Source organism: Mya arenaria, chromosome 4 (assembly GCF_026914265.1).
Source record: "Mya arenaria isolate MELC-2E11 chromosome 4, ASM2691426v1".
Classification (NCBI taxonomy): domain Eukaryota; kingdom Metazoa; phylum Mollusca; class Bivalvia; order Myida; family Myidae; genus Mya; species Mya arenaria.
Genome location: NC_069125.1, coordinates 4,089,624 through 4,107,434, shown reverse-complemented (window position 1 = coordinate 4,107,434; position 17,811 = coordinate 4,089,624). Strand labels below are relative to the sequence as shown.

Sequence of the window (17,811 nt, the reverse complement as noted above, 5' to 3'; positions counted from 1 at the left end):
CCTCCCATCAAAAATATTGTACAACATTGATTAAACTGTCATTTTATAGTATACAGGGCTGGAAATACTACTTTTTGTACAAAAAACTTTTTATCTGCTATCCAGAGTCGGTAATTTAATAAAAGTCCTTGGAAAAATACTCATGCTATTGACGTATCTCAGATTTGTCACCTGATTTTAGAACCTTACTTAGACAAGATTTATACAATATATAAAAGAAAAAGTTGAGGGTTTTTTCTGATAAGGAACAGAACATAATCTCATTATTTAAAAGTAACATGACTTCATAGTGGTACGAACTCACAGCTGAATGTGTCATACTAATGGCCAGAGCATTGGAAAAAATGGGAATATGTCAGAAACAATACAGACGTGGGTGACGAAGACAATAACAGTAAAGAGTTTGTCCTTCCGCACTTTATTGATTACAAGTCTTGGGAACTAACTATGTGTCCATCTAATGATGTATTAATGAAGGCCTTGGTGAGAATATATATCATTTTCAGACACCTTTTACTTTATCAAGGGCTTTGATGGCTTTTAGGAAACCTTATAACAACCTGGAATATTCTGATTTCTTCTATTTTAAGTTTATACACAGATAGAAAGAAAATAAATTTCTGCTTTAATATTTTATGAACGCATGGTTAATATCAATTGCTTCAAGTCAAAACCTAAACCAGATTAAACTGTCTGGCAGTTTATTCAGTTGTGGCAATTATCTATTACAAATGATATAGCGTCACAATGAAAATGAAACTACTTCATTTAAACTCACTTATTTCACAATGATGCACATATTATTGTTTTGCCATATTGAAGAGGTGGGGGGTGTATTTAGGGGTGTGCACACAAATATGATTTAGACAAACTGCACATTTATAACCAGATCCCAAACCCTGGGGAGAAAGTTGTCAAAACCCATGGTATTTGGGACATAACAAGCGACAAAGAATTTCTGGGCACCTGGGGCCTCTGAGCTGACTGTTAAATTCCCACTGCATGTCTAAAGACTCCCCTGTATGCCTTACCCCATCAGGAGAATGGGGCTCTTCCCTTTCCAGAGCAAAAAACACTTGAAGGGCTTTAAGGCCAACTAACCAAAATCACGCGAGCCCTGCCAGCATTTGCACCATACCAAGATGAAAACCGTGTAAAACTTTTTTCTGGCTGGAAGAACATTTCATTCTTTGTAATGACTAATAAATTTCTGTCTCTTGTATATTTTCTGGTATTTCACATAAGAATACAGAAACTCTGGCACAATTTTTCTTAATCATCTGAACTTCTAAGAGATCATCCTTATTTGACATCTCAATTAATCCCTTTTATAACCAAACTGTTATTTCCAAATTGGGGAGGAAACCTGGGGAGAATAATTTCTCATTATATAACACAATATGTAGCCATCATTAAACTACAGAGCATCAGAAGAGAAAACCCAGAGCTTAATTCAGCAAGGAAATTGTAGGTTTGGTTGTACATCGAGAATTGAGAGAGGAATGGTTCTATCTGCTTCTAAGTTTAATGTCACAAATAGATTTCCTTGAGACTTAATTTCAACTATCAACTGTTTCTGAGCACTCTTTGCTGCCAACAACACACTGTCATATCACCCCTTGCCAATGAGAAAAATGCAAAGTTGTAAATAATAATTTGCCAGCTGATATACATAAAAAAATTATAACATAGAAATATTCCAAGTAGCACACTGTCCACCTATACTTTGCCAATTAGAATGAATTAATGCAGTCTTGTAAATTGCAAGCCGATATACATATAATGAAGCAATATGCAAACAATTACAATGTCCAGCCATCTCTTGCCAATGAGAAAATGCAATTATGCATATTCCAAAGCAATATATACATCTTACGTAGCAATATGCCGACTTATAACGACTTTTGCCAATGAGAAAAATAAAATGTTGCAAAATGCTAGCCGATATTCATTTTACGTAGCAATATGCCAACTTACTACCACTCTTGCCAAAGAGAAAAAATGAAATGTTGCCAAATACTAGCCCATATTCATCATTCGTAGCAATATGCCAACTTTAATAATCACTCTTACCAATGAGCAATATGCAAGATTGAAAATTGCTGAGCAATATACAGGAAGCAATTTCACTGAATGATAAAGATCACGATCAAGAACTGAACTCCTGGCAACCTCAATAATAATTCACTTATTCTTCACAGCAATATATAATTGCAAGGTCCACAAACTCATACAGGCTTATATAGACAAACTCATACAGGCTTATATAGACAAACTCATACAGGCTTGTATAGACAAACTCATACAGGCTAATATAGACAAACTCATACAGGCTTATATAGACAATATGTTAAAAATTTGGCCCTCAGATAGAGCGATCAAAATTTCAGACAAATTACATCATTTGAACAACAACAATAATTTCATCAGTGCTGGACGATTTCTGTGTGTAGATACTGGGTGAGTACCTAAAACGGAACACTTTCGGCACTATTTTTGAAATATTTTTAGTAAGACTTGCACAACAACTACAAAATTTTCCATCAGCATACTAGGATTCAAGACCAATTGCTTGATATAAATGGCATTTTTCAAGTTACTACAAATCTGCATGAAAAGTTTTAATTTGTTTTTTAATTTTATGTATTCTTTTAAAATTATTGCTAAATTAATCATTTATGTTATTTCCAGCTTATTTTTTTGTTATTATTGTCAGTAAAATATGATGATATCAGTAAAATACAAGCTGTACCGGTATGCTGTGATTGTGGCAAGCACAAAGTCTTTCCCCCACGTGCCATGTATTAACATTGAACATGAACAACTTTAAATAGTAGCAGTATTTGAAATACTTACCGGAGAATCGTGTTCTTTGGAATTTGTATCTTAATAAAGACAAGCGTCTTTATTGATTAAAATTGTAAATAAACTGATCTCGATCGGAAAAACTCTTTTATAATGGGTGTTCCATATTTAGGTACTGTTCCGATTTAGGTACTCACCCAGTATAGTTATTTCTAATGATACAAAATTTGTTATTTTTCAATTATTAGTGACCTTGTGGCATCTATTGACATATTGGCCTTATTATAAGTTACAGTAAAAGAATGTCTTGAATAGCATTATTGACCTATATTGATCAATAATGTCAGGAAATATCTACACAATATTCTCAGGTAGTACAATACCTTATAATTAGCATCCAATATGAACCTAGTGGCTTATTGATTGGGTAATTTCCATGAGGAAATGACCATATGACCGGTTGCCCATCTAACATTTATGACCATTCTTTAGCTTCAGAAAGTATGATGCAATTTTGATACTGATCTCAAAAGATGTATTCATTGGAAATCATGCTCTTCTATTGTTATAAAATCAAAGGCTGTGGAAGTCCCATGCTGAGGAATCACACCAACTTCAAAGGGGTTCTCACAATGGGTCACCACGGGTCTTGGCTATGAAATATTTTAGTATCTTTTCTGTCATAAAAATTCTTTCAAAATTAACATCACATAATTGTTTGTTTATATCTGTTGTGACCTGTGGTGACCCGATGTGAGAATCCTGTTGTAAAGTCACCTTATTCTTCACCCTGAGTTCATCATGATTATATTCTAGTTTTCCACATACTGCATCAGCATATTGCATCATCTGTGATTTATTTTGCTGCTCTCCCATGTCCAATAGCCTCATTGTTTTCTCTGAGGATCCATCAAACATTCCCAGGCTGCTTATTTTTAATGTACAAAACCTTGTCTGAGACACTCTTTACTTTGCTTTGAAATATGCCCGTGCAAAAGATGCATTCCAGCAGATTTTAAAATGAATCACTGCATCGATCATACAGAATGATTGATTATAATATGAGGATTGTTGGTTTCTTTTCTTGTGTCCATGGACTCAAATCACATCTTAGTCTCATCCTGGGGTATCGATTGGCCATTTTCTTTTTAAAAACTTCACAACCAATTAACTATATTGTATAAAAGCTTCATTTCAGAATTGCACATTTCAATGATAAATTGACAAGATATTCTATTCATTAATACATCATAAAGCAGGCTTGTGGCCTTGGCATATATAGAACAGCAGTTCTCGACCAGATTATACAAAGCAAGTATGAAACGATATTTAGCATAGTTTAAACTTATTTTAAAATTTTACAACGATTGTCCAACAAATTATAACAAGATTATATTAATCCCTCATGTTACGAGAGAGGGTGGTATAGTTTTGTGGTGGGGGACTCGAGTACTTGGAGATCCCATTTGTTCTGCAAGGTGACCTGTGACAAACCTAACTCACATGCACACAGACTGAGGGAATCAAACCCAGGTCGCCTAGGTGAGAAGCCTGAGTGGGCTTACAACTGCACTAACTAGACAACCAGTTATTTGATGACAGCGTTATACTGATTATTGACTGCTGATGTATTTTACAGGACCATTATACCATTTAGTCTGGTAAAAATTCACTAGACACTTTAATACATATAACACTACAATGATATTATTTGTTCTCGTTAAAAAAAAAATGATGATCATTAAACAATTCCATTTATTTCCTGCAAACAAAATCCCTCAAGGCTAAAACTAATCTGAGAACAGAGTACCTTTCACAAAACAAATCAACAAATCTGTTCGAAATTGAGGAAAAATGATAGCCAATTAGTGAAGATTATTTGATTATGAGAATACAATTGGTGATATGACAAGGCTAATGAGAAATTAATAGAGGGAAAAATTCAGCACAAAAAATTTGGTATTTTTCAAGCAGTTCATAAAAGGCTTGCTAGTGAAACGATCATCTGACATTGCATTATTGCATATTTAATTTACATTAAGGTATCAATTTATCCTGAGGAGGGATTTTGCCAATCACTTGCCATACACATTAAAAGTATCAATCTCGTTTCAAAGCTTATGTTACATTGCAATGTCATATCAGTAAGATGAGAAAAGGAAAGAATACAGAATAAAGCATTCAGAATGAAATTGAAGACAGCCCAAGAACTCTTATTTTCCAGAAATACGAAAAGGTTATCAAGACTAGTCCAGGCTATCAGAAATTCCAAGAGACATTTAGAAACCGAATGGGATATTTTTTACTCCCAAGAAATTATGTGTGGGCTGAATTTGCACAATAGTTCTACCAGAATCAATACAGACTGAATTAATTTTTTTTCCTCTCCGTAAACAATTCACAGAAGTCAATAATTAATATTGGCTGTGACCGGAGACAAAGTACACACTACAGAGTTCCATTTGAGGATGTAAATATTGCGAACAAGGTACAGAATCGTGACCCAGCACAACAATTGAGCACTCACCGCCGTCTCAAGTAAAACAAATTGTACCGAGAAATAAAGTACTATTTTGTTTTTCAAAGGAAAGTGCATTTGCATCGCAAAAGTACAAATGCCACAACTTTATATGACTGCAAATTAGGCTAACAAAAACATCATTGCAATTAAGCCTAAGGAATCTTCCATCATCTTTGAAAGAAGAAATTAACAAGAGTAATTCCTCAATTGTGCGAATTCAGTTGAAATAAATGACCTTGTGACATTTGGAACACTTAATTAGAAAAAATAAATGTGTCTATAAGGGAAATGAACTGTTCGTAATAAGAACTCAAATTTCAGGATTATTTCAATTATATCTTTCTAGGGAAAAAATTATAGAAGAATTTCATGAAACACGGGGGAAATCAACAGGATTCAATTTTTCATAATGAACATTCATGAGCATAATTTCATGAGTATTTTATTCTGAATTTGTTTGCACTTAAATGGATTAGTTGAATTAAGCAAGCTAAGCCCTCATGGCTGAAAAAAACTAGAGCTGTCACAGGAGTGACGAGTACTCCCAAATGCCGCCTGGACACAGGAATGGCAAACCATTCCTTTGAAAAGAGGCCATAACTCCAAGGTTACTGCACACTGCATCTTCTTTTATCATGCATGTATTGTTTTATTTAAATCTGTTGAGTAATTTAGAAGTTACACTGCTGACAAGAAAAACTAGCCTTTCATGAGTTATCGTCCGGAAACCGTTTTTCTACTTTAAGTAACAGTGACCTTGACCTTGGCCCCACCAGCCCCAATATCGAACTTGACCTGTATCTTCTGATGTTACACCTGTGTACCAAAAATTGTTCAAATCTGTCTAGCCTTTCATGAGTTATCGTCCGGAAACCGTTTTTCTATTTTTAGTAACAGTGACCTTGACCTTGGCCCCACCAGCCCCAATATCGAACTTGACCTGTATCTTCTGATGTTACACCTGTGTACCAAATTTTTTTCAAATCTGTCTAGCCTTTCATGAGTTATCATCCGGAAACCATGAAAACCGACAGACCGACCAACCGACAGACAGACGACAGACCGACCGACCGACAGCTCACTCCTATATACCCCCTCAAACTTCGTTTGTGGGGGTATAATAAATATTAATTTGGCTTTTTTTCTCCGGTAGATTGACTGGACTTTAAGTATGGTATAATCTCTGCCACACTTGCTAAAGATTTTAATATTAAACGACCAGATTCTTCACACTACAATTGCGATGGCTAAAAAACAAGGAAGAATAGATTTTATTGAAACTTAGAACAGGAGTCCAGGCTTTATTGATTTGTCAATAGTAAAGATAAGAAATAATTAATATAATATAATTTGATTAAGAATTCTACAACAAACAATGGCAACATGTTGGCATATTTTTTCAACAGCCAGATGGCACATGTATGAATGTACTACACTTGATGAATAATGACCGAGATTGTATTTCGTAGCATAACATTCTATGTCATTGACATGATGCTGAAACACCCTGATATAAATATTCATCACTGTTAAACCAATGGAGCGATTTTGCTGGTCATGTGATAAAACAATTGCACATTGACTTGAAATCAATACTCAATATTCACTATTGTTTAATTGAGAGAAGGTAACAATAGAGGGTGGTCATTATCCGATTTGGCATCATATGTATTACCAATCTATAATGATAATAATATCCTGTACAGCTTAGCATACAATCCTACCTTGTTAGAGTCCAGATCGACGAGCCAGATGTCATCAGGCAGGTCAAAGCCTTTCTTGTACAGGAGAAAGCTTGCAGGAACGCCTATCAGGTAGGGGGTGGGGGCTAATAGAAGCTACAAATATATACACAGAAGGTCACCAAAATGCTTTTCAATCATTAGTTTTTAAAAGGTGTGCTAGCTTCAATAGTTGGTTATTAATATAAACTGGCATCCTCAGGGCAACGGTTTGATAAATATTGTAAGGCTTTGAAGATCGTAAATTTCTGGGAGTAAATCTGGTTTTGGGAATAAACTGTGTAGAATTCGTTGATTCTGCCCTTAAACTTCATGGTTGTCCCAAAGCACTCTTAATACCCGTACATTTACGACTAAGCTATCTAATTGGAACAGCGCCCTGGACATGGATAATGTTTGTTCTGTTCTTCTGAAATTTAAATGCTCCTAAAGCAGGGAAATGTGTTAAATAAAAGGGTGCGTTTTTCTTAAAAAGAAAACCAATACTACTTCTGTACAAAACTTCGTCACAGACAAAAGGAAATATGTTTATTTAAGACTTTATTTCAACTGTGACAAGCATGCATGTTCGGATATTTTAGTAAATTTAAGACGATGTTATAGATTCCTGTGACTTGGATAAAAATGGCTGCACCCATGCATGGTTTAACATGTTTTTTAAAGAACCATGATACATTTAAGGTAGTGCTTGGAATTATATCGTTGTTATCAGAAGCCTAAAGGTGATTATTCAAAAATGTGCTGTCAGATCCAAATCTGCTTATAAAAGTTCATTCCACTTCTAGAGTCAATTATACATGTATGATAATTATAAATATAGAGTAGGCCATAATCAACCAATCATTTTTTATGCTAACTGACCTGTTCCGCTGAAGACATACATGTAGGTAGAAGGGGTATCACAGGAAACATGTACTCCAGCGGATAGAGCATGGATACAAACGCCATCACGCTCATTGTGAGGGCATTGTAATCCCGGGATTGCATAATCACCTGAAATAACACACAGGAAACATGTACTCCTAGGGTGGATACAAACGCCATCACGCTCATTGTAAGGCATTGTAATCCCGAGATTGAATAATCACCTGAAATAACACATAGGAAACATGTACGCCTAGGGTGGACACAAACGCCATCACGCTCATTGTGAGGGCATTGTATTCCCGGGATTGCATAATCACCTGAAATAACACACAGGAAACATGTACTCCTAGGATGGATACAAACGCCATCACGCTCATTGTGAGGGCATTGTAATCCTGGAATTGCATAATCACCTGAAATAACACATAGGAAACATGTACGCCTAGGGTGGACACAAACGCCATCACCCTCATTGTAAGGCATTGTAATCCCGGGATTGCATAATCACCTGAAATAACACAGAGGAAACATGTACGCCTAGGGTGGACACAAACGCCATCACGCTCATTGTAAGGCATTGTAATCCCGGGATTGCATAATCACCTGAAATATCACACAAGAAACATGTACTCCTATGGTGGATACAAACACCATCTTGACCAGTGTGAGGGCATTGAAAATCATCTGAAATAACACACAGGAAAAATGTACCTGTAGTCATAATACAAATGCCATCATGTTCGCTGTGGGGGCATTGTAGTCCCAGGATTGTATAATCACCTGAAAAACTTGCAATGCTAGACATTTTGATTTCTTGGTTGAGCTTTATTGTATATAACCAGTTTAATTAAGATGTTATTATCAAGATCTTAAAAATATTGACCCATCACCAAATAATAGAGGCTATATGGCAATAATCATAATAAGTTTTGTCTTTTATTCTACAACTGATATCAACAGAGCTATAAAACTGGTTGAAATACTCATTACCATCATGGCTTGACAGCTCTTGGTGCATAATTTTCCATTAACGTTTCCGGAGAACAAATACGCAAGGCAATAAATGTTGGCATGTTCAATACTATTCGATAACTAGAGTTTTGTATCAAATCAATTTCTTCATAAATACAATAATCATATTTTTGGTCGGGAAACGATCAATAATCGTCTCCTGAAAATGTTAAAATCATGGCCGGCATATTTGCACTTTGCCACATTCTTTAAACATTCCTGTAGGTGTTGACATTTTGAGAACAAACACGTACCATAATGAATATAAGGTTTTTGCTTTACAAAACTTTTCATTATCAACAGGTTATCATTTACAATGCAGAAAGAATATATTGCTTTGTGTTAGTATTGCATGGTTTAAAATCACCATAGCCATTTTCACTAAAAAAATTAAAATTGTCCTGTCAACAAACATGGTGGCCAATGGTGGCAGACGATTTTAACATTTTTCAATGTATCCTATAACCCATAACATAGATTTAAAGTTTTATCTTGAGTTTTCACAGATTTTTTTGCCTGCATCTTATAACCAGTCATTTACGGTACGTACCAAGTTCCATTTGAATAACATTTTTTAGTAATGGCCTCATTGAGGCCAAGACTCTCTTTGAAAACGAATGAGCTAGAAATGGTTTCTCTCAAGATAACAGCTTTTAATGAAGACTAATTTTGTTATGTCTAAGCTTATTTTTGCTTAAATTTAAGTCTTGACATTTTTGCAAGAAAAGCTCAGTGATAAACAATTATGTTATTTATTATAGCTGCAACTATGGCTCATCATTCAAACATCAATTAATTAACTACAATTAGGATATAATCTATAAAACACATCAATACTTTGTTATCAAAATTATATTGATTGAACAGGTTCAAATAACGTTTTGGTGTATGAAAAGTGTATGTTATTAAAATAATTTGGTCTATGTAAACACAAGTGAGGTTTGAAATGTAACGAGCTACTGTTCAAAGAAACCTGATCCAGCCATATACATTCTATGAAAGCACGTTTTGTCAGTTTCAAATATAACTCAATATAGTTTGTCATTATAGTTCATTTCCCTGTTACAATATATTTGAAAGAACATGCTGATTTGGCTGCACGCTACTTATTAATATTTATAGCTCTCCTTTCAATTCTTCTTTGAAATTTTGAAATCTGATTTATGGTCAGTATTCGTAGAGCATCTTAAGTAATTTCTCAACTAAAGCCCTATTCGTAATTCACACACTTATTTGTTTAAAAAAAGTATACACTATAGTTATACAATAATATTTACACCTCAACTTCGGTCTCCACACACTTTGATCTGAGCCCAATTGTGTTCATACCCTGATAATGACATCAACCCCACAATTCATTCCTTAAATAAATCCTACTTATTGTTCAATGAATTGACCATCTTAGTTGGACATACCATATGTTGTAAGGTGACAATAGGTTATCTGATTTAAATCAGTAATTTCAAGCTTAAAATAATGGAAATATTTAGAGGTTAATACATGGCAGAGCCGGAGTGTACATGATAATTTGCCTAAGCATCTCATAACAGCCCGAGACATAGTTGATGGACGCTTTCCAGGGCAAAACTGATAATGGCTGAGTCATGCAAGTAATTAAGAAAAACCCTGCACAAATGTGTTAGTATATTAAGTAACATATATATTAACTTACTTTAAACTCCAGCATAATTGCAGTGAGAACTTTGAGACACGTCTCAACACCCAGCAGTTCCAAGGGGAGGTGAAGCGGGAAGTCGATCAGGGAGAAGCGAGTGTGGTCCGGCAAGGCAAACAGCAGTGGAGGCTGGACCTCACGTGGTAGAACTTGGATCTATGAACGGAAAAAGCATTTGATTGTCACCTCATTACCGATAGTTTCAATAAATTATCCACAAAGAAATTAATCTGATTGTAATAAATGGTAACAAAGTCTGGTAAGTGGGATGTAAACCCAACCGTGTGCATGCATTAGCAAAGGTAAGTACAAGGTAAGCAAGGAAGTCATCCCCTATGGTCTAGCAAAGGGATCACTAGTTGACTGCACCATGCTGGGTAACACTTGGATCTGGGAAACAAGGCCACCCATATATATATATGAGCTTTATTAGACATATATCTATCAAAATAGGGAAGCTCTTTCCAAGGTTTTATTTTCTATTTTTAGACTAGGCTGTACCTCAACACGGGTTTTTCCAGGCACAGGCACAGGGGCGCTGAGTAGTCGAAGCACCCAGGTCTCAATCTCGCGTATCTCGTGCACAACGAGGCTTGATACATTGTCACTTCCCTGACCTGTTAACACACCCCACACAGTGTCCCTGAAAACAAAACATCAAAGATTCTAAAGCACCCTAAAACAGTTGAACTCGGATTTTTAGTTACACTTATCTACATGTACATCATAGTTTTTACCCAGGAAATGGACTGGCATGAAATTCATACATGTATCAGTTATGCACCAGTCAATTTAACCACAGACCTCCCAGGTCCGGGGGTATACCGGGGATAGCCACGTAAATGGTCCATGATTTTACCTTCTAGGTGGCCCTGCAGTGCCAGGTGAATGCGGTGGTTTTGTTTTCGTGCCAAAAATAGCGGGGAATGGGCCTTACCCCCCTGGGGTGCAGGGGCATTTGACGGGTATTTTACCAGCAGGCCCTCTACGCAGGGCCGGGACTCGGCTTGGCTGGACCGAAAGTCAAAGTCCCGGCTATTCCCCGGACCTGGGGGGGCTGTGGTTACAATTGACTGGTGCATTATTATAAAAATTGTCCTCAACATGAAATAAAATTATGTAAACTAAAACTCGGAAATCAAATAAAAGCAATTAACTAATGATTCTCAGCAAACATTTAAACTCGTGATCTTTCATGAAATTAATATACATTAAAATATGACCTTTGGAAACATCATTGAACAGAGGAACGTGATATAATAAATCCATATTTCGTCTTTCTAGACAGTCATTTATTTTACATTAATCAGCCATAATGGAAGACAATTCATATAACAAGGCTAATAAGTATAATTATTATTGAAATTTTCACCTTAACCTTTGATCAAAGTTACTGTGTAACAGCCGACTTATGGTGGGAAAATAGATTTTCATTTTATTTTAAATGTGAAACTTTGTAAGCTAAAAAATTTGCTTAATATTAAAATATTTTTATTAATTTCCACTAAATAATTTAAAAGCTGCACTCTCTAACAGATTGACCATTTTAACAACTTTTTATTTTTTGTCTTTGAATTTTTAGAGCAAATTTTTGCTTAAATATCTGCAAACCCATGAAATAAGATTGCTGATTTGATCAAACAGGACATTTCAACGTTGACTAAACAATTAAGTGATGTCATTTAGTATGGCCACGGACCTATAAAGCATGGATTGGCAACTGCCCCATATCGGTGAAACGATAAGAAATAATAATTTACCCACCATCCTTAGCAGGCCCCCGGCAAATATCGAAAAATTCCGCCGAATCTCCGATCGGTGATTAACAGCGATCTTCGGTTATTTCCGCTAACTCTGCTAATTATGCCTTGTTCGTTATAGATTTAATCATAATTAATAACTGTGATTTTAATCAGATTCCATTGGACTATTATCAACTCAAATAAAAGTACTACGCATTTAAGTCAATTTTAATTAATGTTTTCCTACATGTATATATTCGGCCGATGTCGGACGTCTCGAAAATGACCACACGGTAAGATCTCGGAATGAAATCCCGCTGCACGCGTGAGTTTGAGATTATCGCATTAACACAGATGAGAGTTGCCAATCCATGGTTTATAGGCCCTGCACAAACATCCAAAATTATACTTTTAAAGTAACCTTCAAATGTCTATATGGAATCAATATTTTTCATCATTGTATTTGATTATACAATTGATCAATTTTGCAAATGAAAAGTATAAATATAAAAATTATACTTGTATATTATTATAAAATTGTGATTCATCTAGTATGACACTGCATAAATTAACTGCATAATGATAAAAAAATTATATATAGCTGAACCACATAACTTATAAAAATACAATACTTATATAATTGTAGCAGGGTCATGCACTGGTTTAAATATATATTAAGCCTGTTCATTTGTATGTTACAGCAGCTGTTTCCAAAAGCTACCAATTAGCTTTTAGTTTGTTACATGGTATGAAAATGTCGTAATATGTCCATATTATGCATATATGTAGATTCGACTAAATTCCCGTCAGCCCTCTATCAGATTAACATAACAGATCAGGATAGAAAATATATTATCAAAACATTAAACTAAATATTATTTTTAAGTAAAAACCTGCACCTCTGTCACATATGAAAAGTGATTGCTAAACAACTTGAGTAGCAGGGTCTTAAAACTCAAATCCAAACAATTTACCATACTCTGTGGCAGAAATTAGCACAACACTATTTGGCGTATTAATAATATGCCCCGCATCAGTTATGCATTTAAACATGCAGGGCTTGGTCAAAATCTTTATTTAAAAGCATGTTATCCTTTTAAACCAAACAAAAGTGCAAGAATTGCGACATCTTTATCCAAAAGTCTAATTAACGACTTTAATAAGTCATCTTATGTTGCTAAACGTATTGTTATTTTACTTTTGATGACTGTACCACAAAATTAATGTCAAAAGGCTTCATTGCCAACTATAAAGCTACAGTTCCTAGTATTTAACATGATGAGAATTCCCAGCAATGATGACAGATCTATATCTTCCTGTCCCCTGTCATTCGGCCAATTTGTCATCATACAACACGAGAATATACGAAGATGTCCACCAATAATTGAGAAAGCAGGGGGAAATGATGATGCAGCTAATTTCTTGGATTCAATCTGTTGTCCTGAGGCCAGACAGGAAGTATATTTCTATTCTGTTTCATATGACATAACATTTCCAAAAAAACAACACCAAGACTGCTCCAAATTGTATGGCTAATTGTGATATAATATATATGAAACTGATACTTGAGATTTGAATGTGTTTTGTCGATAACTTAAGGCTTCAAATGACAGAATAAATGCACTGGTTTGTGCATTAAAGGGGCGTTATAGACGCCAGATGATACAATTGCAAGCAGAACAAAGTGAAAATTGTCAAAAACTTACATAAAATTGACATCGTCGTGTACTTAATGCATTTTTATTTGATTCTTGTATACTTACTGATACATCAAATCGCTTATGCACCAGTCAGTTGTAACCACCCCCACCCCCACCTACAGGTCTGGGTGTTTACTTCAATCACCTGGGGAGAGCATTGGAAATAGGCCGTATTTTTACCTTCCAGGTGGCCACAATGTTTGTCCCGGCAGGGAGGGGATTTTACCTGGGATTGACAGTGCATGTTAAAGTCCCTGCTTATCCTTCGGACCTGGGGACCTTACGACATAAGCATCTTGTAAAACAATTTTGACAATAAACTTGTTTAAAAAGTTAGTTTTAGGGGTATATACCGGTAATCCATTGACAAATAAAGAAATGGATACCAGGGGCAGTGATTACGAACAGTCTCAAGTCTGAGTTCAGACTCAAGACTCATTATGGCAAAACTTCATTTCATTGTAACTTTCCTTCTATCAGAGAATCGATGGTAAATTTGTTGAAACATATTAATATTTGAATATTTTACCTTTATTTACATACATTTTTGTAAAAGAAATGAAATAAATATGATTTTATTGTTCCTTTATAAAAATGCTTTTCTGAGTCTGAGTCTAGACTTGGACTTGAGACTGTTCGTAATCATGGCCCCTCAGGTTGCATCTGGCCGGATGTACTCTTCTTACTAACTTCAAATCAACAAAAAAAGTTCAAGTAATTTGTAGAACATTAACATAAATATTTAAATGTAAACAACTTTTGCTCCAATGATTACATATTACCCAAAAAAGATCATATTGTGTCTATTTTTTTATAAATCCTTATGCAAGCCCCTTCTTTTTATGTCATAATTTTCGTTCTGTTTTTTTTATGGAATTATTTTCTTATTACAACATATCAAACATCAATATATATTTTATTTTCTTTGTCAGATATGACTTGTTTCGTAACATCAAATTTACATGTTATGGGCTTTTAATAACTATGAGAATGACACCCATTTATTATTACATTTATAAGTCTATAAAAATTATTTAAATATAACAACATCATCACACATTATGTTTTCCTCTTTTTTTGTCAGATATATTTTTTGTATGATGACATCCAATTTACATATTATGGGCTTTTAATAACTGACACCAATAAAGACTCAAAACTGCTTTTTTCCCCTATGAATACCTCGGTTGCTAAATGGTTTGAACAAATTTGAATGAAACTGTGTGTACTTAACTGCTTTTCATATCGGATGATACAAGGATATTAATTGTTACATTATTTTATTAACTCTTACATAAATGCACTTTAGGGCTGCTGAACTAAATTGCTGGTTTAATGGTTCGTGCACTGGCTCCTCAACAAACTGTCGTAGGTTCTACACTACACTCAACGAGTTAGACCCACTTTCCTCGCTCACTCCGAGGGATAAAGTCGATGATCACGGGTTTCCTCCTAGGGTAAAACTGTTGCCCTCGCTAAAATCCCCCCGAGTTCCTCCCAGTGGCTGGCTTACCGCCGAGTTTAATATGAACGATAGCGTTGAGAATCGTCCGATTTTATGATCCCGCAGCGGAACTGTGAGTCTAATCAGATAAGCAAGAAATCATTCTTGTTTAGAAGTTATTTATTTTTATGCTCATGCACATTGTTAAGCGTAAAAGATTCTTACATGTAGCAACGTTTAATTTGTATTTATGTCCGTAAACGCCGATTGAATATTGTCTTGAATCATAAACATTGAATCATTAAAGTATATCCACTAAGTTATTGCATCATAAAGCAGCCAACTATTTACAAGATGCTGAACCATGACCTCTGACGTAAAGGGCGTGATCAATACAATGTAGAATATACTATTTATTATTGGTGGTTAAAAAAAGCTATGACGTTTCATGGAATTTTCCACAGAAAACAAGGCAAGAAGGCCTTCAAAACCATGCGCTGTGAACTTTGAACGCATGTTTGACCTCCTGATTTTCCGAAAATGTGTAACCTAGAATTTCTCGGAAGAAATGTGTTTATCAGTCATTAGCAAAAACACGTTTATAAGATGCATGTGCAACTAGTGAAATACGACTGCATTTTTGAGGTAAGCTAACTTCATGCAAAACGGCCAGAGGAAAAAGAATAATAGCAAATTACTGGAGCCGTCGTAATCTGTTGAAAATTTTAATAAAATAAATATAACTTTAGCATAGATTCTTACCTAGTGTCCGCAAAGTTAACCCCTCCGAGGAACGCCGAGTTCGTTATTCTTCGGTCGACTTATCACCCTCCGAGGGCCTTAAATTCAAACTCCGAGGAACGCGGACAGTCGATAAAATCATTGTGTTGGCCGGGATAGCAAAAATCCGCGGAGGGAAATGGAAAGTGGGTCTAACTCGTTGAGTGTACTGTATGTTGGCCTTGGCATATATATTTATATGTGAGTTTGTCATTTAAGTGAGTTCGGTTTATGGTCACGAAGCTGGACAAGTGGGTTGATCTTCCTCAAGGTACTCTGGTCCCCCACAATACAAAATTTAAGACCACAATCTAATGTAACATTAGGTGCCAATGAGAGTGATTAATATAAATTTGTAAAAACATTTCCCAATGTTAATGATTAATTTTAAACAGAAGAACTGGGGCTGTATTTATAAAACATCTCATTAAATATGACAACGTAGGTTAATGCCACCTGTATATCATGAACATGACCGTATAATATATAATATTTATCACTGTTCATTGAGCTGAGATAAACATCTCACATTATAATGCCTAATGTAGAATAATATAATTGTATTATACAAAGAATGGACGGATTGAGTTTTTTTTGTATTTATGTAAGCAGAAGAAATCTGTCATTGAAATGTAACCACTGAATGGTTTTAAAATATGATATTTGTAACAATTTATCATAATATTCCTGCCAGGTAACAAATGTAAGATTCAAGCCTTTCTTGAGTGTAAGAATTATGGCTTGTTGACATTTAAAAGTAGTGTACACCTGGGTTTTAGCTGAACGATTATGGATTTTACGGTGCTCCACTCTGTCAGGAATTTGGGTAGAACCCTTCTGCCTGCTTTCAAATCAGACTTCAAAATATTTCTAGAATGTTATGCATCAGTCAATTGTAACCATGGCCCCCCCCAGGTCCTAGGTATAGCGGGGAATTTCGGTCAAGCCAATCCCCGGATAAAATCCCTGCCCTGCAGAGACGAACTGATGGTAATATCCCCGCCAAATTCCCTGCAACCCAGGGACCCTAGGTAAGGCACATTCCCCGCTATATTTTGCGCGACGAAAAAAACACCGCATTCACCAGGCACTGCAGGTTCACCTGAAAAAACACGGCCCATTTCCCCGGCTATCCCCGTTGCATCATTGCAGTAGTCGAAATTAGCATTAAGCCTACACGCCCTACATGGTAAAATGCTTTCCAGGCTTTCTCAAATTCTGTTTTTTTTACAGCAGCACTTCTTCAAAAGTGCAATGCCATGCAGTATAATATCAATTTGGTCTTGTTTTGATGACTTTTATTGCTCTCATTCAATAGAATATTGAGTTATCAAGGTAGGTTTATAAATTGATACATATAGACTGTAGATGAAACAGGATAAATGGATAGATCAGTAGCTCACCAAATCAATAGACCTGCAAAAGTCTGTAGCTGTGAATACATAGAAAATCCTCGGAAGCAGGGATAATGGGTATTGATCAAGCCAATTTAAATAAGCCCTGGTGGCTGAAACCAATCTGGCT

At 35.4% G+C, this 17,811-nt stretch overlaps 1 protein-coding gene across 4 annotated transcripts in view; it reads right to left on the bottom strand.

Moving 5' to 3' along the window:
• Window positions 1-17,811, bottom strand: part of LOC128232937 (MAP kinase-activating death domain protein-like) — a 72,169-nt gene that overhangs the window by 50,157 nt on the left and 4,201 nt on the right. For all 4 annotated transcript variants that reach the window (XM_052946744.1, XM_052946745.1, XM_052946747.1 and 1 more), the window contains exons 3-6: window positions 11,123-11,264; window positions 10,619-10,777; window positions 7,930-8,061; window positions 7,051-7,164 (exon numbers count right to left, since the gene is read on the bottom strand). In XM_052946744.1, coding sequence (XP_052802704.1) covers window positions 7,051-7,164; window positions 7,930-8,061; window positions 10,619-10,777; window positions 11,123-11,264 — 547 coding nt within the window. The remainder of the gene's footprint in view (window positions 1-7,050; window positions 7,165-7,929; window positions 8,062-10,618; window positions 10,778-11,122; window positions 11,265-17,811) is intronic.